This window comes from Xiphias gladius, chromosome 19 (assembly GCF_016859285.1).
Source record: "Xiphias gladius isolate SHS-SW01 ecotype Sanya breed wild chromosome 19, ASM1685928v1, whole genome shotgun sequence".
Lineage (NCBI taxonomy): Eukaryota > Metazoa > Chordata > Actinopteri > Istiophoriformes > Xiphiidae > Xiphias > Xiphias gladius.
Window position 1 is genome coordinate 7,031,384 of NC_053418.1, and position 24,649 is coordinate 7,056,032.

At 39.3% G+C, this 24,649-nt stretch overlaps 1 protein-coding gene across 2 annotated transcripts; it reads left to right on the forward strand.

The window, feature by feature from the left end:
- Positions 1 to 8,435: 8,435 nt before the first annotated feature.
- Positions 8,436 to 20,933, forward strand: prlrb (prolactin receptor b). Of its 2 annotated transcripts, none has more exons than XM_040154811.1 (9): positions 8,436 to 8,563; positions 12,055 to 12,217; positions 14,076 to 14,208; positions 15,406 to 15,575; positions 17,114 to 17,280; positions 18,934 to 19,075; positions 19,175 to 19,271; positions 19,369 to 19,438; positions 19,518 to 20,933. In XM_040154811.1, exons 2-9 carry the CDS (start codon positions 12,109 to 12,111, stop codon positions 20,349 to 20,351), a joined length of 1,722 nt encoding a protein of 573 aa, XP_040010745.1. In that variant the 5' UTR covers positions 8,436 to 8,563; positions 12,055 to 12,108; the 3' UTR covers positions 20,352 to 20,933. The 2 variants fall into 2 exon arrangements, with proteins under 2 accessions (XP_040010745.1, XP_040010744.1); XM_040154810.1 differs by lacking the exon at positions 8,436 to 8,563 and adding an exon at positions 9,974 to 10,099.
- Positions 20,934 to 24,649: the final 3,716 nt, after the last annotated feature.

A 24,649-nucleotide genomic window follows, 5' to 3' on the forward strand; every position in this document is an offset into this window, starting at 1 on the left:
TATGAGAGTAAACTCAGAATCTTTGGGTCTTTGGGTTTGGCAATTAAAATATGTTAACTTGGGCCTTGGGGAGTAAAGATGGACATTTTTGAGTATTTTCTGACATTTTATACACTGAAAAATCAGTCGATTATTATAGAAAATAACTGTCAGATGTATCGATAATGAAAGTAACTGCTGATTCCTTACGGTACTCCTATGTCTGAAAAATACTTCCTTGCCTGAGATTTTCTTTCACTTGACAAACAGAAAAAAATAGAAGCAATGTGATAAAGCATAACAGTTAATGTCTTAAAACTAGATATCCCTCTTCAAGACCAGGGGCACAAGATGCAGGAACCGTCATAGTTGATACCGTACTTAAGACGAGCAAATTTCAAACAAATATGCGATTAATCAAATTATGTAGCCCTAAATGATATGGCATGAACCTGGGGCTTTTGGGGCCCATAGAAAGTTGCAATTGGCAGTTGTATGTAGTGTTTCAACTCAATGATTAAACCTTAAAAGTGCTTTGTATTTGTATTTGTAATTGCATTTCAGACTTGTGCATTTGATTATTTTTCAGTTACTACCTACTGTGTTAATTAAAATTTTTAACAAACCACTAGTTTGTCCATTAACTGCTAATGCTAGCTAGTTAACTAGGCTAGATTCCGATAACCGTTATTTGTTTCTTTGTGTCTTTTAGATAATTTTTGACAATTTTACATTAAATGTTTTTTTTTAAATGTGTTTTTTTAAATATATATATACATATATGACCAGATATAAAACAAATACTGTTGCCATGGATTCAGTGAGCGACACTGTGGGCTACAACTGGAGCCCCAATTTTTTAGCCCGAATTTGTTTACATTTTGGAAAATTAAGTAAGCCGAACTCATTATTAACATTTCATGTTTGCTATGTACCATTGGATGTACTGACAACTTTCCCTGACACTTTGATACTGGGCAAAACTTAAAAACGTGATTATTCTCAGGTCAATTCTGCATTAATAAGGAGTGTTTTGGGTTTTTTTTCGATTTTCAAGTGGGTTTATGTATGTTTATCTGGATAGACATCTGAGATAGTGATATCGTCAGAAACTGTAAGTCCCATTGAATCTAAAAATCTGTGTATCATGTCTGTGTTCACATTTGACTGAGTTATGACTCCACTTGACACAAATTGCAGTGGAAAACTGCTCAGTGTGGAAACATTGAATCGGGTCAAATTGAGGCATCTTGCTCTTTCTGGCCGTGTTCAGGTCGACAGGGTCGTGGAGAGAAACAAATCCCTCCTCTCCATCACGACACCACAGTTATGATGTAAGGACTCTTCTTCATATCGTATCGTATCGTATTATACCTGAGACGCCCCAAATGCCAGGTATGAGTTGTTCTCTGTTTTTTCCTGTCCCAGGATAATTCTGAAGGGTAGCAAGATGACTAACACAATATGAAGGCAGAAAACACATACTTGTGCTACAGCAAATTATGTTTATTTTGTCCGTGCTTCTTGTGACGTTTTCACACACACCGAGCGGAATTGAAGGTAGGGCCGTCATTGACAGAGCTCCGCCCCAGGCCACACACAAACACTCCAGACGGAGGTGTTCCTTCTAACACCTGATTGGTTGATAAATGAAAACACAAACCTCAGAGGGAACTGCTCAGCTTCAGTGTTTGTTGGTTTGTGTGTCTGTGTGCTCTAGTTAAATATGTATTGTTTATTAGTACACAGGTCATGTGCTTCACCCAACTCAACTGCTAATGTCGTCCCCCACGCTGATGGTTCTTCTAAGCTGTAGAATCCACCAGAGCTTTTGTGCTGGGCCCCGAGTGCAAGCACTCCCTTACCGCCCCCTGGCAACGGCACCCCTCGGGCAGACAGGCTAAATCCAGCCCTGGTAGACAGGCGAGTGAAAAACTACCATCTCTCTTGTCGGCTGACTGAGCACAAATCTTTGTTCCTGTGCAAGTTACCCTGCAGACTTCAAACACTGTGTGACCTTTACGCGCCCATGCCTGAGGGCAAAATGCCAATACTGATAGTTTGGTACTTTTTCACTGATAGATGATATTCAATAACTTTCAGTCTGACCATTTTCATGTTAAAAAAAAAGAGGATTCTGTCTTTTTGTACAGAATTTTATTCTTGTCAAGTTTTCGAAGACTTTGCACTTGTAGAGGAAATTGTCATTTACAGCTGTTCCTGGGATTGATTGCCATGAAATTTTGTACAGACATTAATGGTGCCCAGAAGGTGAATCACAATGACTATGGTGATCCACTGACTGTTCCTCCAGCACCACCACCTGTTAGAAGTTTTCACATACCCAGTGAAATATCAATAACAAAAAGACACAAAATTACTACAAAGAAATACAAAATGATCACAAAGAGACACAAAAGGACTAGAAAAAGAGACAAAAAAATTACCACAAAGAGACACAAGAGAGACACGAAATGACCACAGAAACGAAAACAACTACAGGGAGACACAAAACGACCACTGTGACACAAAATGACCACGGAGACCAAAACAACCACAAAGAGAAACGAAAAGACCACAAACAGACATAAAACGGCTGCGTCATTTGTAGCTGTTTTGTATTTCTTTCAATCTGGGTGTCTTGCTCCTATGTAGGAGAGGTGGGGGGCCTTTTACATCTTTGTCCCCATTGTCTCATAATCCGTCCATGGTATAAAGCCACCATTAGTTGAGCCCTGTGCTTGTTTATTAAGAACTAACAGGTATTTACTGCCCACAGCACAGTTATACAATGTTGTAAGCATATGCAAGCAAAATGCCGTCAGCAGTGTTCACCCATATCCTGGTCAGTAAAGGTCTTGTTTTGTCTACGTACAGAATGGAGGGAAGGCGCGGCAGGGAGGAACTCCTGTTTCTTTGACAAGGAGCACACCTCCATCTGGGTCGATTACTACCTGACAGTGGTGGCCTCCAATGCCCTTGGGAACGCCACTTCAGACCCCTTTAAGATGGACGTAATGGAAATCGGTGAGTTGTTGCTCCCAAAGCTAAAGGATTTAGATGAGATGAATGAATCCAACCTCAGGAGAGAGACACCGAGAATGTTCTGATTCCTGTTCACTGACACAGATGGGCCCCTGTTTCTAATAGGTGCACTAAAAACAAAAAAAAACAAAATTAAAAATATAAACATCAACGTAATTCCATCTGTATTTACAGAAAACAAAAATGCACAATAATACAGATGGTAAAGCAACCTTCTGCATACATACAATAAGCTCTGAGCTGCTTGTAGAGTTTTTTTTGGGGCTATGACAAATACGTAGCATATGATTCCTGTGGGTTTGGCTCTGCACTGTACTACTTACTGTACAATCAATATAAAAAGCAGTGACCTCCCTTTGACTTCATGGATTGTTGCTTTACAACACTGAAACACAGTGGTTATCATTAGGATTTTGTGGCACTGATTAACTGTGAGTCTAAGAGACTTATTTATTCAAAATAAAAAATAAAATAAATGATTAATAATAATGAAGACTAGCTTAATCTGCTTAGCTCAACAGTGTTTTTGTGTCAGTGCCACACTTTGAACTATTGACTACTACTCGATCTGTGTATTAATTGGAGTAGAAGTTAACACAGCAGAAAACTACCGGTATTGACTGAGCTAATGGTTGGCACAGTTTTATTGGCCGTGCAGCTTTCTTGAGCTTAGTAAAGAAGGGAAAAGTACTACCTGAAAGACACGAGGCACAATGAAAACCTGCAAAGAATGAGACTGAACTGGTTTGTGCCCAGTGTAAAACTTGTGTACAGTCTCGGACAGTACTTGGATCAAATTTCACGCCATTCGCTTGGTCATACAGGCAGTTGCATATGCGATCTACTTGCACTGTATTTACAATACATTTGGAGCAGGGTCTTATGCCATGTGAGGAAATAGTAACTCCACTGCATCAGATTTTGTCTCAGGAATCTAAACTTGCTCTGTATCAAAATATTTTAAACCATTTCCTGCGATAGCGGGGCCTCCTCTAACCACCCCACACGCTGCCATGTGTGAGACTAAGCCCAGTAACAAGCAGGTTACTGTGCATAGCACTTGGTTACTGTGATTACTCCCATCAAAACACTCATTTACAACTGTAGTGTGACCTAAATTTAATCTGAACTGGGGTAAAAGGTAAATATAGACTGGTTGTTTTCTCTCTGTAATCGCATTTCAGCTACAAAACCCCATTTCAGCCTGTACACTGTCAGTCCTCCGGTGATGTACACGGATGGCTCCTGGAGCAACTATTCCAACATGAAAATCCCCAGTGGTAAGTCTCAGATGTTATTTGCTCGATCTTTGGCTTTTACAAGGAGGTGGCAGGTTAAAGTACTAATACCTTAATTATTGAAAAATTATTCTTTTTTTAAGTATGTAGTTTATAGCACGTATCTCCTGCAAAAAAGATACAGGGTTAGAGGTTAAGGTAAAGGTATAACTTTTCATATAAAGTCAAGACGATAAGGACATTCTGACTCATGAATCACTTCCTTTTGTTTCTCATTGTGAAGCAGTGTTTTCTGCCTCCTGCTCCTGGACCTGATAGCAATCTACCGAAAGGCGATGAGAGGTGACAGTGTTGTCATCCTCCAGAAAGAAAATGTTTGTGACTGAAGACATGAATAAAGGCAGTGGCTATGCATATCAAAATTGCAAAAAAAACGGCCAGATGGAAGTGGGTCATATTTTGCTGAAAACCAAACACAATGAGATTTATAGCTGTTTGATGGCATGCATTCCACCACCCCTGCACCATAAACCAAGCAAGTTAAGCGCGTAATGTTCTGCTTTTTGGTGACTGTTTGAGAGACATTGAGTGAGCTCTTTTTCTGAGGTTATATTTTTGTGGTGTTGCTGGACTGTGTTATACTGTAAGGAGTTATTTTGTCCATCTGTGTAGCTGCTTACATTATATGTTACGAAAAAGCTACAGGTTTCACATCCTTATTTTGGTGTTCATGCTGAGAGGAACTGAGAGCAGATCAGAAGTAAGATGGAAATAATATCAAACATAACAGTTACACATGTAGACACATAGAGTAAATTTTCTTAATCTATATTAATCACTAAGATAAGTAGTAGTAATCAATTATTAGTTGCAGCCCTATTTGGAACGGAATTTAGGAAAAATTCACTGGAACCTGAAATTGCAGTGTCACAGTGAAAACACCACAGAGGATAAGGCAGCCAGGCCTGTGTAAGGAAAACATGTGTTCAAGAAAGTGTGTATAAATCCCCTCACATTTATGAAAGAACATTTACAAAAACCCCTCCCAGTTTTTGTGCGTTACTACCGGGCGTGTAATTTTACAGTGATGGTGGTCTGGCAGACTTGATATAACCTGAGCTGGCTTGAAATTGAGGCATAGTAAGAAAGCAGCATTATAAATTACTCCATTGTTCGCCTTATTATTTACATTCAGGGACCCCTTTTAGACAGGCTGCAGTATAAATTTGGTGTACCTTATGGTAAGTTCTTTCCTTACTTGCAAGTCAGAAATGTTGTTAAGCAGCCTCTTGTTCGGTTTGACACATTATCACATTCTGGTTTGTAGATCCCTTTAAAGATCTCACCTTCTCAAGTCATCTCGGGGAGGCCGGGAGTAAGGAAACTGGTTCTGAGATTTCTGATGAGCTGTGGGTTGAGGGGATAGAGAGGATCAAAGAGTGTCTCATTAAAGCTACTGTAAACCTAAGCTAGTACAGTTTAAGGTGAACCCAGTGCAACGGTATGGCTCAGTGATGGGTTTTTGGCTAGAACGGTCCAGCGCTACATCCCCGAATGAGTGACTGAGCAAGGGAGTGAGTGACTGATAGAATTGCGTGCGTGATGAAGTTACACCATTGGTCGGCCAGCTGAGTGTTGGAGTGTTGGAGTGGGCAATTGTTCTTTCAAAATGAACTGGCGTGAACAGTTACTATTATTTCATTTAGCGCCTTTGTTGCTAGAGCTACCGACTTTTCAGATCACTTTAGCAACTTTGTTTCAAAAAAGGCGCCCAGTGACAAAGTTTGCAACTTTTTGAACAAACCTTGGCTACTTGCTGTAGATGAGAGTCGGCGGCATTGCACCGCAAGCACGAGGTCGGGCTTTCCATCTGCAGGCACACCTCTCTATGAGTCTCATTCAGTTGACCCCACTTCAGCTTCACAGACGTGAATGAGCTTCCAACTTTCTCTGTGAGTGATCATTTTACAGGTAAATATAGCTGAAATCACAGCACCGCCATTGTATTTAACTTACGTGTATGGTGATGTTGTCAGACGACGACGACACAGTTATAAAATCAGGATCTTAGCAGTGCAGAGCGGCGGCTTGGAAGCGGCTTGGAAGTGACTGCTGGCTCACATGTAGTCTCAATGGGCCGCATTTCAGTCACTACTTCAGACCTGTTCCGTTGTCTGACAACAGAAACCAGTAGCACCAGTGGCTGGTGCCAGCCGCCCCAGACACAGAAAAACAGGCAAATGAAAAAGCTTTATTGGGAATTCAGGTGTATTAAAATACCGTGTATGTGAGCACAGGGAGTAGGAGACAATCAAACTGATAAAGGGCTGAAACCAGCTGACACTAGGCAGATTGCAAATATGGCGTGATGACGTCATGAATATGCTGATGAGTGTATTACCTCATCAAGCAACATTTGGCGACTTCTCGAGCCGGCTTTAGCTAATTTCCATTGAAAGTAGTTGTTTACAGTGGTTCCACAGCAGTTGTCAACTACTTCCTAAATTTCGCACTTGACCATACGCAGTCCAGCCATACACTAGGTTTTGACCTTGTCTTGTTACCAGTTTTTGGAGCGGAGGTCCCTGGCACAGAGGAATAAACTATATCAGGCCTTGGCTACACAGGCAATACTTGTAAATGGGATTATTGAAATGTTGGTTTCGTTCTATTCTTACTGAAAAATATGGAATATTGCCAGCCTTATGCTTTGCCTTTGAAATGTCTTGAAAGTAATGGCTTTAGTCAAATCAAAATTCATGCATTTGAAACCTGGAAATCACACCCTGCGAGCCATCTGCTGGTTCGTGTTTATATAATAACAGTCTGGATCATGACCCACATGTAGTTACAGGAACGACTCAGAGTTTTGAAATAAGTAATGGGTACCTTTCTATTGAGACATCCTTTTAAAATATTGTACTGTTAAACCCCCTAATTTGCCTTGTTTCTTATGTGACTTTGATGCTGTAACACTGCAATTTCCCATTGTGATTAATAAAGTACTCTATCTACTACATCTATGTAAACAAATAGGTATTCCACGATCTCATAGGAGTTTTACAGTAATCACATAGGAATAATAAAAAAAAAAAAAATAACTTACAGTGTTGGGTGCCGATGACAGTTGTTTAAACAACAATATTACTGTGATTCTATATATATTTTGAATAATTTTTTCCTACCTGACTGTAAACCGTTCACCACCGCCGAGCTCTCCTTCATTTCCTAGACCTGGCAACAGGTTACTTCAAGGGAAAAGGCACACTTCCTGGAAGAAAACTGATAACAGACGCACTTAGTGTACTGCCAAAGATTTTTTTTTTTTTTTTACGCGTCAAGATGAGCCACTGTAGACGAACATGTAGACATTTTTGTGATTCAAAACTTAACTGAATGATAATTGTCAAGTTGGCCAAAAGGCTCGGGGCTGAAGGATTCGGGGTTTAAGAGTTTCACTCTTATAGCTTTTAGTTTTTCAGATATCCATCATGTTTCATCATGTTTCGCTAAACCCCCATAGAAAACCATTTAAAAAATTCATTAGAAAAAATTCACTTCAAATTCGATGTTACTATCTCCTTAAACATATTTAAACATTTTGGTTTTGGGATTAAGTTTCTAGCTGCAAGCGTGTAGGACTAGTAGGTCGTCAAAAAAAAGGGACGGAATTAAATAGTTAAGAAAGAAAAATAAAAAGTGAAGATGACAAGCAGTTTATAAATGGATTTTGGTCCAGATGTCCTGCAGGAGGATTTTCCTCAATCTGGCAACCCAGAAGTTATTCTTCTGAATGCATTATAACTGATCTATGAGGCTTTAATATAGCTGCCGATGGTAGCTGGATGCCAACTACCGTTATTTATTCTTGTTATGTCCCTCGGTCTTTCTATTTGCTCGCAGTTGGAGGGACGACACCTGCCAGTGTTTCCGCGGCGACACGCTGTTTGCAACGTTGCCAATGGAACAGCACCGAGGGAACGTACGGAAACGAAATCCCGCCGAAGTGAGACATCTCGCCCCGGCCGCACTCTTTGGCTGTTCTCAGGTGGGCAAGCCGGGACGACAGCAAACCCCTCCCCCCACCCCGCGACGCGGAGGACACCTCGGTTCCTCCTATCGTCGCCGTACCTGCGGTGTCAGACCCGCCGGTCGCCGGCTGTGAGGTGGTCGTCTGGCGCAGTGTGGCGCATGGCTGAGGGCGGCTGCCCTTTTCCGCCCGTGGTCGTGTCGGCGCCCGCCGGACCTAGTTCAGACACCGGGGAGCGAAGGTCGGAACCCGTCCTGACTTGGTGTGTGAGGTGAGTGGACACAAGAGGTGGTTAATGTGTGTGTTCTCGTAGGTAGGTCTGCAGGGAGAAGACACAACATGAACACCTAGCTGTAATGCAACAAATGTAACAATGTGCATTTATGCAGGTTTACTACCCTTAAGATGATTAGAGTAAGATGTTCAGTTGCTATTGAAAGGGCCGTTTAACCGTGTTGTAACCTAAGTTTGTGTGGCCATATGATGACATATTGGATTGTTGTGCAGTGCTTTTCTATCATTCTGTCAACCAGGGGGAAACTGGAGTCAGTATTTTTTTTATTTATTTGTGAAATGTTTAAATTGTTAATGGGGATTATTATAGGCTTCTCTTGCTGTTCGTTTCTAATCGATTAAAACCGAAAGATTTTACACCGAGAAGGGCAGTTTATAGAGAGGGTGATGAAGATTTCACAATCTCTGTGGTACTGCCCAAGCAATAATGAAGTAACACACTGAATGGTACACCATGGACAAATACTAACATAACAGTAGAGTATTTCAGTATGTATCTTCCCAGTCATCCAGATGTTTTTTTGTTTTTTTTTTCTTTTTTTTTACGCGTCAAGATGAGCCACTGTAGACGAACATGTAGACATTTTTGTGATTCAAAACTTAACTGAATGATAATTGTCAAGTTGGCCAAAAGGCTCGGGGCTGAAGGATTCGGGGTTTAAGAGTTTCACTCTTATAGCTTTTAGTTTTTCAGATATCCATCATGTTTCATCATGTTTCGCTCAATCCCCATAGAAAACCATTTAAAAAATTCATTAGAAAAAATTCACTTCAAATTCGATGTTACTATCTCCTTAAACATACTTAAACATTTTGGTTTTGGGATTATGTTTCTAGCTGCAAGCGTGTAGGACTAGTAGGTCGTCAAAAAAAAGGGACGGAATTAAATAGTTAAGAAAGAAAAATAAAGAGTGAAGATGACAAGCAGTTTATAAATGGATTTTGGTCCAGATGTCCTGCAGGAGGATTTTCCTCAATCTGGTAACCTAAAAGTTATTCTTCTGAATGCATTATAACTGATCTATGAGGCTTTAATATAGCTGCCGATGGTAGCTGGATGCCAACTACCGTTATTTATTCTTGTTATGTCCCTCGGTCTTTCTATTTGCTCGCAGTTGGAGGGACGACACCTGCCAGTGTTTCCGCGGCGACACGCTGTTTGCAACGTTGCCAATGGAACAGCACCGAGGGAACGTACGGAAACGAAATCCCGCCGAAGTGAGACATCTCGCCCCGGCCGCACTCTTTGGCTGTTCTCAGGTGGGCAAGCCGGGACGACAGCAAACCCCTCCCCCCACCCCGCGACGCGGAGGACACCTCGGTTCCTCCTATCGTCGCCGTACCTGCGGTGTCAGACCCGCCGGTCGCCGGCTGTGAGGTGGTCGTCTGGCGCAGTGTGGCGCATGGCTGAGGGCGGCTGCCCTTTTCCGCCCGTGGTCGTGTCGGCGCCCGCCGGACCTAGTTCAGACACCGGGGAGCGAAGGTCGGAACCCGTCCTGAATTGGTGTGTGAGGTGAGTGGACACAAGAGGTGGTTAATGTGTGTGTTCTCGTAGGTAGGTCTGCAGGGAGAAGACACAACATGAACACCTAGCTGTAATGCAACAAATGTAACAATGTGCATTATGCAGGTTTACTACCCTTAAGATGATTAGAGTATGATGTTCAGTTGCTATTGAAAGGGCCGTTTAACCGTGTTGTAACCTAAGTTTGTGTGGCCATATGATGACATATTGGATTGTTGTGCAGTGCTTTTCTATCATTCTGTCAACCAGGGGGAAACTGGAGTCAGTATTTTTTTTTATTTATTTGTGAAATGTTTAAATTGTTAATGGGGATTATTATAGGCTTCTCTTGCTGTGTTTTTCTAATCGATTAAAACCGAAAGATTTTACACCGAGAAGGGCAGTTTATAGAGAGGGTGATGAAGATTTCACAATCTCTGTGGTACTGCCCAAGCAATAATGAAGTAACACACTGAATGATACACCATGGACAAATACTAACATAACAGTAGAGTATTTCAGTATGTATCTTCCCAGTCATCCAGATGTTTTTTTGTTTTTTTTCTGTTTTGGGAGAAATCATGATAATGTAGGATTTGAAGTACAGCTTGTTGTCTGTCATTTCTGCCAAGAGATTTTATCGTAGCGACTCAGAGTAGAAGCACAATAGTACCGACTTCTTTTGGTTCTGATGTAGGACCAAATTAAAGATAATTATTTTTCTCAGTATTAATTATAATGTTTGTTCAGCTCCAGCCACTTAGTTGCGTCATTTAAAATAATGGCCGTAAGGTTTGGGACTCTGTTAGAATTAAAAAATGTAAATCTGCAAATAGAATGTTAACTAATATTTAAGTTAATATAAAATAGTATTACCCCAGACACGCTGCGCAGTCTGAGTGTAACAGTGGGTATTTATCTTTAGGTATTATTTTGACATCTAGGCATCCTTGTCTTATGTCAATATTGAGAAATAGCCCTCATCCAGATCCTGCCTTGCTCAAGTGATCCTGTTAAAACTTGTCGGAGCAGGTGGCGTCACTTGAAACTGAGCTATCGTCACTGTGTTTACTGTGCGAGAACAAGAAAAAAAGTCGGTGAAAATGTGTAACTCCTTTGTGGCATCCTGCAATTTACAGGCTGGTAGCCCGTGAAGGAAGCTCTCCCACACCTCTTCAGGTGACTAACTGCACCAAGCATTTCAGCGATGTTACATGGCGACGAGCAGGGAGGCAGAAAAGGTTATTTTGGAGTCTGAACCAGGGAGCATAAATCTGCCGAGTGCTCGCTCCCAGCCAATCACTCAGGCTCCAGTAAATTTCCAAAGAGCCCAAAAACCTGCAGAAAACCAGCACAGGACATTGAAGCAAATAAGCATGTTATAGCTGAGTGTGTTGTCATTCTGTTGCCTGTGTGTGTGTGTGCGCGTGTGTGTGTGTGTGATCTTTATCAGTGGAGCTGAATAAGAAGTACAAAAAAAAAAAATGGTCTAGCATCAGTTTGGATTATTTCACAGAGCAACATCAGTAAGTAAAATGTGTTTAACAAATCTGATTAAGTATTTATCCTTAGGAATCAACATGTATTAGTGGATTATATTCCTGAAATGAAGATCCAGATTTGTTAGTTACAGATTTAATAAAGTACCACCAGGATAGAGCACAATCCACAGTTCACAGCTGTCACAGTTGTCTGGCTAATTCTGGTAAATCTAGTTTTTTCTGAAACCAGCTGCTCCAGCATTTGGGTGACGTTGCAGATTCCTTCGTTAATGAAAACTGATGAAAGGGCTGTCTGTTGCTGTCAGTCACATCAAAACATGGATGTAAATTTTCACATATTTTTAACGGTATATCATGTTTCATCAGCATGTGATGACCGTAGTTGACCTCTATGTGTTGGCTACAACATGGACAAATAATTATTGTTTGTGTTTGTTGTTCTTTCATATGCCCTTGTTTTAGGTAAAAACAAGACACCACAGCCAAGCCACGGGATCATATCACCTCATTAACCGCATGCTGGTGACACTTTTTCGGGCCCACAATGTGACAGTTTGTGCCAGGATGAGGAGAGATCTTGGGCTGGCACTGCTCCTGCTGCTGTCTGCAGCTGTGGAGTCCGACAGTAAGTCCAAAGAGTTGAAGGACATTATCTTTGGCTAAATAGTAACATGATGTTTAAAGGCTGGGTTCACTCAAAATAGAAAAAAAAAAAAAAAAAAAAAACCCAAAACAAACAACAGAAAAATACCTCAAATGGAATATAGACATAGACATGCAGATAGTTTTGGTTTTTATTTATATAAGTTTTAGAATTTTCTTCGGTGCTAACAGCATTGAAAAAATAACATTGAAAAACAACTTTTATTTGATCAATTCTTTCCTGTTTTCCCTATTAAACCCAATTAAATAATATGTATATAAATATAGTAGTGGACTAATATAGTGAAAGAAAAGGAAGAAAATAATTACATAAAAATCTTGTAAATCTTACAGGTGTTACAGGTTTTAACAACTTTTTTGTTAGTACAATTAGCTATAGATTAAATGTATCGTTTGATATAGACAGTAAGTTCAGAAAAATTGGGCATTTTTGCTTGTAAGTTTTGGTTTGTGAATATAAAACTTGGACAAAATAACAAACAAATTAATTAAATGAAACTGAGAGCAAGCCTTCCTGTCATAATCCCTACATTTTTCCAAAGTAATGTAAATAGAGGGTATATATGATCAGCAAGAAAACGTGACAGTTTAGTCCACAGTTGTTTTCTATTCAATTCAATTCTCTCTCCAGAAACACTTGTCTCTGATACTCTCAACTCACTCTTAACAGCTTTAATTTTCACTTTCTACCAAAGAAATAAACTACATCCTAAAGCCCCTTTACGACCATTTTATTACAGTACGATGGCATTTTACATGTCGGTCTCATGTCTGAATAAGCACTGGAGTACTTAAAATAAAAGTCACAAGGGCAGTCTTACTACATTAGACCTTGTAACATGTCCATGAATTCTTCAAAAGGGCACGAATCTGAATTGAATTTCACCAGATTAACATAAAGACTAAAATAGAACTTTCACTTGCCTCACGAAAGTTAGATGAGAAGATTGATTCCACTCTCACGTTACATCTTCTTCGTTTAATCCATACAAAAAAAGGTGTAAAAACTAACATTCCCTGTTGGTCGTCTGGCAAAAGCTCAGAGCCAAGAAATGGTCGGTTTAACTGCAAATTTGTCGTTTTTTCACTTTGTGTTTTTGTAGAATTAAAATGTAGTTAAAATGGTGTTTCCCCCCCCTTCATGGTTGGTTGAGGGCTAATGTTAGGTTGTGGTTAGGTGGAGCAGAGATAACTGGTACGGGTTTGGGCAAGCTTGGGGTCAGGTCAAGCATCTAATAAAAGGACTGGTTGGGGTTAGGGATGAGGTTTTGTTTAGATTTAAGTTTAGGGGAAGTTGCGAGGATAATTTTAGATTGGATTGCACACATGAAAAATTAGACGCAAATTCGGAGGACTGGCGCTAGGATGGGACCGCGGAAGAGGAAAATATTAAAACTTTAACTAATCAATGGATTTTATGAATCTGCTTCATAAACATACAGAGACAAAGGGAAACAAGAGAGACTTGAGGGAAATAACAGATTGAATTGCAAGGCTGAGCTACAGACACATGGTTGGTGCTTCCGTTTCATGCTAGCTAACGGACTGCTAATGGGTGTGCATCACTGTATTAAGTTTCTCGCTTAGGTATCCTCTCCTATGCTAAAAGAAAATAAAATCATTTTAACAAGCTGAAAACTGTTCACAGCTTCTCCTATGGATCATGCAGGCTATTCAGAAAACAATGGAAGATAGAGGTCACTGTTGAATTTTTCAAGTGAAAGTTTTCAGTGCTGGGAGCACAAATTCATTTAGCCTTCACTGACCTGGGGTGGACAAAGAAACCTTAGAGTTTGCTTGCTTGTATCATGTGTTGCCAGGCATGTCTCCACCAGGGAAACCAGTCCTGCTCGGCTGCAGGTCCCCTGAGAAGGAGACGTTTACCTGCTGGTGGGAGACGGGCTCTGACGGAGGGCTGCCGACTACGCACCACCTCTACTACGAGAGAGAAAGGTCTGTCCAAACACCAATTTTTTTTTTTGTTCTGTCTTCATGCCTCTGCGGCTGCAACAGCTGTGGCTGGAGACAATTTCGTTAAGTCTGGCACAAATGTCAATTTGGACTCAAGGATGAACTGATTAGAATTTGGTGGTCAAAGGGCAAGGTCACTGTGATCTCACAAAAAATGTTTTTGGCCATAACTCAAGAATACAAATGCTAATTATGACAAAATACACTTAATACCCTTTATTTAATTCCTTATTTAATTTAAGTCTTCACTACATATATTATATGAGTCTGGACAGACATGGATGTAAACTGCAACTTGACTGGTTGGCGGAAGCATAAAACCACGAGGTGGTAATTGTAGTTTAATGTAATATTCAATTCAAGATTATCTTGGGCATTTTGCCTTTATTCAACAGATCACAGTGGCGATACAGGGAAGGTGAGGGAGAGAGAGAGAGAGAAGAGGAGAATGAGTGGAAAACTACCAGCTCCCTTGTTCACACACTTGTGCTCAGTCATTCGAGCACAAATCTTTGTTGCTGTGGAAGTGAACGTGCAGACTTCAAACACTTGACCTGTGTGATCCTCACTTGCCCTGGCCTGAGGGCAAAATGCCAATAGTGAGAGTTTAAGACTTTTTGAGGATAGCGAAAAGTCTAGACTACTTTGGTCTAGACTAAAACATCTCAACAGCTGCTGGATGGATTACCACAAATTTTTGCACAGTCTTGGGGCAGTCAACCTGTGCCTAAGTACAGCCTCACAGAGCCACTCATGGCTTATTAATAAGTAGCCTTATTAATTCATAAAGTTTGGTAAAATTTCTACTTTTTAAAAAAATTCAGTTTAAATGATTAGATACTAATGTATAGTTTGACAAAATTAAACACTTTAGGTTCACAAGATCTGAAAAATTTCAAAAATTGTATTTGACATTTTATTTAGTTTCTTAGAAGATGACATTTGGGATCATGTTGCAGCGGTCAGTGAGGAGACCATGGGGGCATCACACCTGGCTCATATCAGATTATTATTATAAAACCACTATCACTTGAGCCCTGTACCTGTTCATTGAGTGTTAACATGTATTTACTGCCCACAGCACAGTTATAGAGTGTTGTATGCGTATATAAGCAAAATGCCCTCAGCAGTGTTCACGCATATCCTGGTCGGTAAAGGTGTTGTTTTGTCTACGACCAGAATGGAGGGAACGCAAGAGTGTCCAGACTACCTCTCGGCAGGGAGGAACTCCTGCTTCTTTGACAAGGAGCACACCTCCATCTGGGTCGATTACTACCTGACAGTGGTGGCCTCCAATGCCCTTGGGAACGCCACTTCAGACCCCTTTAAGATGGACGTAATGGAAATCGGTGAGTTGTTGCTCCCAAAGCTAAAGGATTTAGATGAGATGAATGAATCCAACCTCAGGAGAGAGACACCGAGTATTTTCTGATTCCTGTTCACTGACACAGATGGGCCCCTGTTTCTAATAGGTGCACTGAAAACAAAAAAAAACAAAATTAAAAATATAAACATCAACGTAATTCCATCTATATTTACAGAAAACAAAAATGCAGAATAATACAGATGGTAAAGCAACCTTCTGCATACTGACAATAAGCTCTGAGCTGCTTGTAGAGTTTTTTTTGGGGCTATGACAAATACGTAGCATATGATTCCTGTGGGTTTGGCTCTGCACTGTACTACTTACTGTACAATCAATATAAAAAGCAGTGACCTCCCTTTGACTTCATGGATTGTTGCTTTACAACACTGAAACACAGTGGTTATCATTAGGATTTTGTGGCACTGATTAACTGTGAGTCTAAGAGACTTATTTATTCAAAATAAAAAACTAAATAAATGATTACTAATAATGAAGACTAGCTTAATCTTCTTAGCTCAACAGTGTTTTTGTGTCAGTGCCACACTTTGAACTATTGACTACTACTCGATCTGTGTATTCATTGGAGTAGAAGTTAACACAGCAGAAAACTATCTGTATTGACTGAGCTAATGATTAGCACAGTTTTATTGGCTGTGCAGCTTTCTTGAGCTTAGTAAAGAATGGAAAAGTACTGAGTGACAGAAAACCTGCACAGAATGAGATGGAATTGGTTTGTGCCCAGTGTAAAACTTGTGTACAGTCTTGGATCAAATTTCACACCTTTTGTTTCGTTATGCAGGCAGCTGCGTATGTGATCTCCATGCACTGTACTTACAATACATTTGGAGCAGAGTCTTGTGCCATGTGAGAAAATAGTAACTCCACTGCATCAGATTTTGTCCCAGGAATCTAAACTTACTCTTTATCAAATATTTTAAACATACCGAATTTTCTGTTTTTTGCGGCATCTTAAAGACAATGGCAATTTTAGTCTTTTGGTCAGTCCAGACTGAAATATCTCAACAACCATTGGATGGATTGACAAACAGCGATTAATGATCGCCAGATATCAATCCTAATGACTGTGACCTTCTGACCTTTCCTGTAGCACCACCAACAGGTCAGCTTTCACTTATCCGCTGAAATATCTCAGCAAATATTGGATGGATTGCTACAAACATTCATGTCTCTCATCAGGAGGAATTTTAACTTTGGTTATCCACTGACTTTTCAGGCCAGAATTTCAGTCGGTCCAGTGCTTTGGTTTATAATTAAATAACTGCAGCTGTACTTTGTTTATAGTGCCAATTAGCAAATTTAGCATGCGAATATGCTAAACAAAGATGCTGAAACTGGTATACATTATCCCTGTAAACATCAGCATGTCAGTACTGTCATTATGAGCATATTAGCAAGCTTACATTAGCCTTTAGCTCAAAGCACTGCCGTGCCCATGTGCAGCCTCACAGAGGTGCCAGCGCGGCTGTGGACTGTTATTCTTGTTCTGTCTGTGCTCGACAGTGAAGCCCAACGCTCCTGAAAACGTCACTCTGCAGGTGATAGAGAGAGAGGACAATCCATATCTCCAGGTCAGATGGGAGCGTCCTCATAACACAGACACCAAGTCCGGCTGGGTCACCATTAAATATGAACTAAGAGTCAAACAAGAGAACAGTGACGAGTGGAAGGTGGGTCCAAAACAAGTAGTAGTTCATTGGAGAAATGTGCTGCACATTGTGTTTGTTTTGAGCAGGAAAGAATAGCAAGAGCCTTTTAAAAAGGTTCAATCTGTGGTTTGCAGCTTTCACTGTCAAATGGACTGGCAGGACTTTTTGCAGAAACCAACAAGACACAGTAACTAAATCCAAATTATTATTTTAAGTCATGTTGTTATAGTTTTGTTTTAGAGCTATACAGATTAGCTGATTTTTAAATTGAGTCAACCGACAAAAAAAATCTGCAATATTCCTCTATGATAGCAAACTGCATATCTTTCAATTTTGGACTGTTGGTCAGACAAAACTGTTCACTTGGAAGCATCACCTTGTGCTCTCAGAAGCTGTGGTGATAATTCTTTCGCCATTTTCTGACATTTTCTGGAACAAAAAATGTATCTAAAAAAGATTAATTGTCAGATTAATTGATGATTAAAATAATTGAGTTGTATCGCTAGTGTATTCACATCAGTTATGTTCGTTAACAGCAACACAGGCCTATGTTTTAAGTTATAATCAGCTGACAAATTCCGTGTGACCGAACGCCCCCTCTGACTTTGTGTGAGCCATTTTTTGCACAGTGAAGGGTGAAACAGGCTGCGCCTACAGGACAGGGACTGCTGTAAATTCCTCTTAAAAGACAGTTTACAGCAGTCAACTGTACAGTATGTTACGTTGTAAACACACACTACCATACATGCTAAAAAAATCATGTATATACTGTGTATATGTATCAAAGGTTACTAAAAGACATCATAAACGGGGAAATATGGTTTGTTGACATTTGTTAATGTGAGGTTACCTTCCTTTTGAAAAACACAAAACAAAAGAATTTAATTTTGTGTGTGAAAATCGCATAAAATTAATGCCAGGGACTGGCTGGTAACAAATTGGAGGTTATAAATGGAATCAATTACAGTATTAAAATAAAATTGCTCATCTATAAAAATGACAGGACTCAGGAGGGGACATAAAAATGTCTTAGTTCCCGGCAGGGGGATTCAAAGACAAGGCCCCTCTTAGCAAAGGCACTTATGATCTCGGATCAGTCAGGAGGTCCCTGCCGGAGGATCTGAGGCTGCCATCTGGTAAATAAAATGTTAAAAGTTCACAAGTTCAGGGCCACACCTATATGTGAAGATAATCAGTAAGACTTTGAAACAAACTGAAAAATTCTACTGGTAGCAAGTGATTTCAGGCTAAGATAGGGGTCTTGAAATTGCTTCTAACGCCTTGTGGCTGCATTTTAGACCAGCTGCAACTGGGAGATAGATCTGGCTTTGGTATTGATTGCAGCAGTCCAAATAGGATGCTATTAAACAACCTAAGACCTTTCTTCAAGTCAGGTTAACCATCAGGATGTTATGTAGCCAGCCAGTAGATGGCAAAGACGGTGTTGACTCCAGGACTGTCCTTGCTGTGACTCACTTCCATTCTACACACTAACAGCTTGTAGTATGTACTATCCAAACATTTTCTTAGTATACTGTTTTTGCAGGTAGTATATAATAAATCAGTATGTCATGTAATCAGAACCATCTTTGCAACGACTGTTAGACCCAATTGTGTGGGTAAAAGGTGAAGGTTGGGTGATTTGTGTTTATTTTGTCCTTGCTCGCTCTTTAGGAGTACGCGTCAGGTACACAAACCCAGTTCAACCTGTACAACATCAATCCTGGGGTAATGTACACTGTTCAGGTGCGCTGTAAATTAGACCATGGTTCATGGAGCGAGTGGAGCAACTCTACCTCCGGGAAAACCTCTAAATGTAAGTCTCAGAAGTTATTTGCTCCATCTTTGGCTTTTACAGCGGGGTGGCAACTGTTACAAGTACTAATAATCAAAAAAAACATCTTTCTTTATTTAGATCCTCAGAATGAGAGACCATTCTGGATATTGGTTTCCACCCTTTCTGCAGTTCCGTTTATAACAGCAATGTGTATCTTGGTGATGAAGAGGAAATAGTACGTATCTTCTGCTAACAAAGATAAACAACTCTTTATATAAAGTCCGGATGATAAGGAAAATTTGACTCATGACTCACTTTCTTTGGTTCCTCAGTGTGAAGCGATGTCTTCTGCCCCCTGTTCCTGGTCCAAAAATAAGAGGAGTTGATGTTCAACTTCTTAAGGTAACACTGCATCTGCACTAGCATATCCAAAAACTTGTTTTAACCATGATAATCTACTGAATTACCCCTAACCTTCCAGAGGGGGCGATCTGAAGATGTCATCAATGCCCTGATTGTGAACCAGAGCTTTCCTCTTGTGGTGGCCTGGAAGGACCAGATTGAGGACTACCTAATCGTGTCTGATGAGGGACTTCTGCCAAACCCCTCCAATTCTCAAAAAAGGAAGAAAAGCTTGATTATTCCCTCTGGCTTCCACGTAGACTTGGAAATCCAATGTAAGGAGTTAACCCCAGGCCAGAGTGACCGGGAGAAGGCTGAGGAAAGAAAGAATGATATAGATAACTTTGTAAAAAGCAATATGTCCCCTTCAGGGGAGAGGTTATCTAACATGGAGCCACCCCAGCTGCCAATTCAGAAACAGCTGTGCCCAAGTGTAAACTTTTCGAACACAGAGGCAGCAGATCAGAGTCTGTCATGTCATGATGGTGCTGCAAAGAACACTGTCCAACCTCTGGCAAACAGCGGTTATGTGGATATTCAGAGACATCAGAACATACGGGAGGCGGATTTGAAAGAGGTGGACTATAGCAGAGTGATGGAGTCGAAAGGTGACAATATTCTCATCCTCCAGAAAGAAAACGTCCGAGGCTACATGGACAATCGTAGACAAGAAGAGAACATACCAGAGGACTACAGCAGGGTGAAGGAGGTGGACAGTGACAATAAGGTTCTCCTGCAAAGACAAAATATCTCAGTTGACTCTTCCTGTAGGGAGAAGGGTAACCACTACACAGACTGCACCAATAAGAAGCCAATAAATCCTCATGTAACTGGACCCAGTAAAGTGGGAGTGTGCACAGAACTAATCGGTAGTGGATACGTAGATACTATCCCTGCACCACCTTTAATTTAAAGTTTTGTTTCATATGCAATGTCCAAATACAAATGACAGATGTCCCTAGTGATTTACTAGTGATTTTGTGATTGAAGAAAAAGACTAGAGATATTCTATATTTTTGGTATCATTATCGGATGGATAGCCATTACATTTGGCACAGGCATTCATGGTCAACAGAGGAAGAATCCTACTGACTTTGTTGATCCCCTGACCCTTTCTCTGCACCATGTGCTTAACGTGGTTCAGAATGTGATATCCTGACAGCTATTAAATGGATTGCAGTGATATTTAATACAGATATTTTGGTTTTCTTGAGGATAAATTTTAACGAAATTGATGATCCTCTGACTTTCCCTCTAGCGCTACCAGTAGGTCAGATTTTCCACCTATTCAGTGAAATAGCTTGACATCTGCCTGATGGATGGGCACAAAATTTTGTTCTGATATGGTTCCAACCCGCAGATGAATCCTAGTTACTTTGGTAATCTCCTGACTTTTCCGCTATCGCCACCAGCAGGTTGACATTTTTCACTCCAAGTGAAATATCTCAACATATATGGGATGGATTACCATGACATTTGGTACAGACATTCATGTTCCCCACAGGATGAATCTGCATGATTTTGGTGATCCCTTGACTTTTCCTCTAGCCCCACAAAGAAATTTGACATTTGTGGTTTTGTGTCAAGTATCATCTGCTAAATGCATTGTTGTGAAATATGCGACATACATTCAAGATCCCTGGCAAATAAACTTAAGATTGTGAACATGATAAACATTATACCTGATAAATTTCAAGCTATAGCAGGCTTTAGGTTCGTAGAATACTTGTTAGTAGGATTATATATTTAAAGAATAGTTGGCGATGAATAGATTACATAATGGTTTTGCAGTCTGTTGCTTTTGCCTCAGTTTAAGGTAAATTCTAGTAACTCTGTTTTATCTGGGATGTGTACACAAGAAAGAGACTGCACCGCTTCTTTCAAAGTCATCACACTCACGCTACAACACAAAATTCCTGCCACTAAAATTTGAAATTAGGTGACATATTCTAATGTAAGCAGTAAGCACATCTGGATTAATAAAAATTGGTCTGTAAAAAATAAAGAGGAGTGCACATAAACATGTCAGTAGTCTACTCAACTAAACAATGTATTCATTTTGCAAGACAATGAAACTGGTATTAAAAGAATAACTTCCTGTAACTAGTTTGACATCAAGTTTCATTCCAAAAGGATATATCCTTTTTGAAAATATTCATTTTCTTAGTTATGTTATTTGAAGTGACGAAAGGTTTTATTTTGGAAAAAAAAATGGATTTAACTGAGGAGTTTAAATTATATTCCAGTTTTAGTTTGAGACAAATCATTCTGTAATAAAACCTTTCAAGTGTAGAACCGACACAGGCTACTTTACGTCACATTGTACAAGGGATTTAAAATGAAATCATCATCTTTTATATTCATTTAGAGAGAGGAGTAGTAGGAGTATTCAATTGTGTTGACAAAAATTACATCTAATGATTTGTGTTTGTTTCATAGAAACAAAGATAGCAGACATAGCATTTTAAAATGTTCGCGTTGTATGGTAAATTTTAAGCACTGTATCTGGTCTTGAGTAGCACCAGTAAACATGACTTGTTTATGTCTCTGCTCTATTTGTGAACCAAAGTACTAAAAGTTATTTCACGGAAGATATTTCTTCTTATATTTTAAAATCTTTAATCCAAATAAACAAAATGTTTGAGTTAACTGTTCTAAATATAGCTTAATTGTTTTCCAAAACACTATATTCAGATCAAAATTCAATTATTTAGTTTGATACATATTGACAAATACTCATAGTTTTAATAAAAACAAACCGAATTCTTGTTAAATTTTCCTATTTTTCTTTTAACATTTATTTAAACAGATCCCAGGTGGTTAGATTTAATTATGTAACCTCTTTCTGTTACATTGGCGTTCCTCAGGGAAGTGTACTTGGTCCATTACTATTCCTCCTCTAGATTTATGACCCACTCAAAGTAAATGCTGCATTGTGTTCTTTATGCAATTGACACTTTACATTGATATTTAGTTTGGAGAAGAAAATGAAAGTAAAACTCCACACTCTCCTCAAGTTTTTATTTCCTATTTAACGCTTTAAAACAGAACAATCTGACTGTTAATGTAAAAGTTATTTTTAATTCTCCATTCTCATCAGATATTTGTCTATGCTCCATATTATATTCAAGGATTTATAAAAGATCTCAATCAAAAAATATGTCTTAACCTACATCATCATATTGGTATAGGACGACCAGGTTCTTCATAGTAGAACTGTACCAAGACACAATTCAGCAAGACTTTGGCATGCCTTCAAGTCCACCTTCCATGAACCAAATCCCATACCAACTCCAAATAACAAGATTCACTAAGGTTGTTTTTCTGCACTTGAGACATTTTTGTTTTACCACATCAGCAAATGCACCACCTTTTCACAACTGAAATGTTGATATTAGCAATTTCAATTTTAAAATGACAACTGCAATTTTTAAAGTCTTCATAGGTCATGATCATAAAATCATATAGATTTTGTCTAATTTACAATCTTCATCCCAGTCCTTTGAAATCTGAATTCTGACTTCATTAATTTTGCCCCTTTCAAATTTGGTCATTTATTGCTTTTTTTTTTTTTTTTTTTTTAAATGTGATTGTCACTTAGCACTTTAAATGAAAGTCATTGTCTTTTTCCTTTAAAAAAAAAAAAAAAAAATCATTTTGCAATTTTCTAGCAAGATAACTCTAGAACAAGATTTCAACTGAGTCAAATTAACAGCAGGCAGTGTTGTTTTCCTGTTATAAGAACCTAATCACAGGCAGTCCTACATATAGTACTTAGTACCTATGCTAACAAAAACAGGACTTCTATGTAGTGCAATCAGGATTTAAAAAAATACATCTGACTTAACGTGTAAGAAAAGATTTCATTTCTTATGCAAAATAAGATAATACAGTGAGACCAAAAGTCTGAGACCACTTTCCCATTCAATTGTAGCTCAATTTCTGACTCTAAACTGAAATTAGGTGTGTCATGGTGGCCTGGGGGTTTAAGACTGTGGGCTCAAATAAGAGTTGATAAGATTTTTAACTTGTGCAATAATGTTCAGAAATAATTCAAGTTTCTGGTCGTGAATTTGTGTGCAAAATATATCAACAGTAAGGTTACACAAACACAGGGGAAAAAAAGTGCTTTTTGTGAACATCATGTACATATTCAAAGATAACTGTTTGTGTAACTCAGTGCTCAAAGTTCCCACACTCTGTGCAACATTGAAGTCACACAAGAACAAATGCTGTGTCCCGATCCCACTACACACCAATTCTAGGTGGATTTTGCATTTGTCATATGTCCATATTTGAAGTGACAAAATAAAGTATACTCTGTCATAGTAAAAAACCTAAAATAGGCTGTTGATGTACACTATTCTCCTATAATACAATGCGAGCTTTAGAAAAAACTCATAGCAGCATTTTTTAAGTTGCAGTTTGCCTGACATCTAATCGCTAAGTATTGTATAATTTCTTATTAGTATAAATTGGTTTGGTATTTTTTTCTCGTATACTAACAGAAAAAAAAACACAGTACGCTATAAGGATAATGTATAGTACTGTATATACTGTGTGCAGTTGGAATTGAAATGAAACACACATTTAACTTCATTGTACGAAAAGCATGTGTCCATGTGTAACTTCAGTGTCATGCACAGTGTGGGAACTTTGAATGGTGAGTTTCTCAAATTCCTTTTTGACGACCACAAATCTCTTCTACATTCACAAACTTAAATTTCTCAAGCAGAGTGTATTTTTCCCATATTTTTACAAAGGGTGATTGACAACCATTATTTAACAAGCTCAAAATCTTATTGGCCCTTATTGCAGACCATGTAAGATGCTGACCTTAGCCTGGCTTTGGACCTCTGCTGCATGTCATCCCTCTTTTCTCACCTCATTTCCTGTTATTTTTATACCAGTCCTGTCGATTAAAAGCGAAGCTTATTAATAAGAGAAACAAAAAAATGCAACACAATGGCTGCTGAGCTGAAGTTTAAATCATAGTTATCAGTGATCATTCTTAATCCTTAATAAGTGGTTGATATTCTACACACATTCAGTACATAAACCCCTACACATCCTCTAGGTATGTTCACAGACAACATGGTTGAAAATTCATATTGTGGGATCTCTTCAAACGACAGCTTTGGTCCTAAGTCAGTGGTTAACCTCTCCAGTTTATAACCCCCCCTACACACACACACACACACACACACACAC

Excerpts from the sequence above, each read along its gene's own strand:
- prlrb (XM_040154811.1), top strand. The coding sequence starts at position 12,109 with ATGCTGGTGACACTTTTTCGGGCCCACAATGTGACAGTTTGTGCCAGG. Across the intron at positions 15,576-17,113 it reads GATGGACGTAATGGAAATCG|TGAAGCCCAACGCTCCTGAA; the intron begins GTGAGTTGTTGC and ends TGTGCTCGACAG. Across the intron at positions 17,281-18,933 it reads AGAACAGTGACGAGTGGAAG|GAGTACGCGTCAGGTACACA; the intron begins GTGGGTCCAAAA and ends CTCGCTCTTTAG.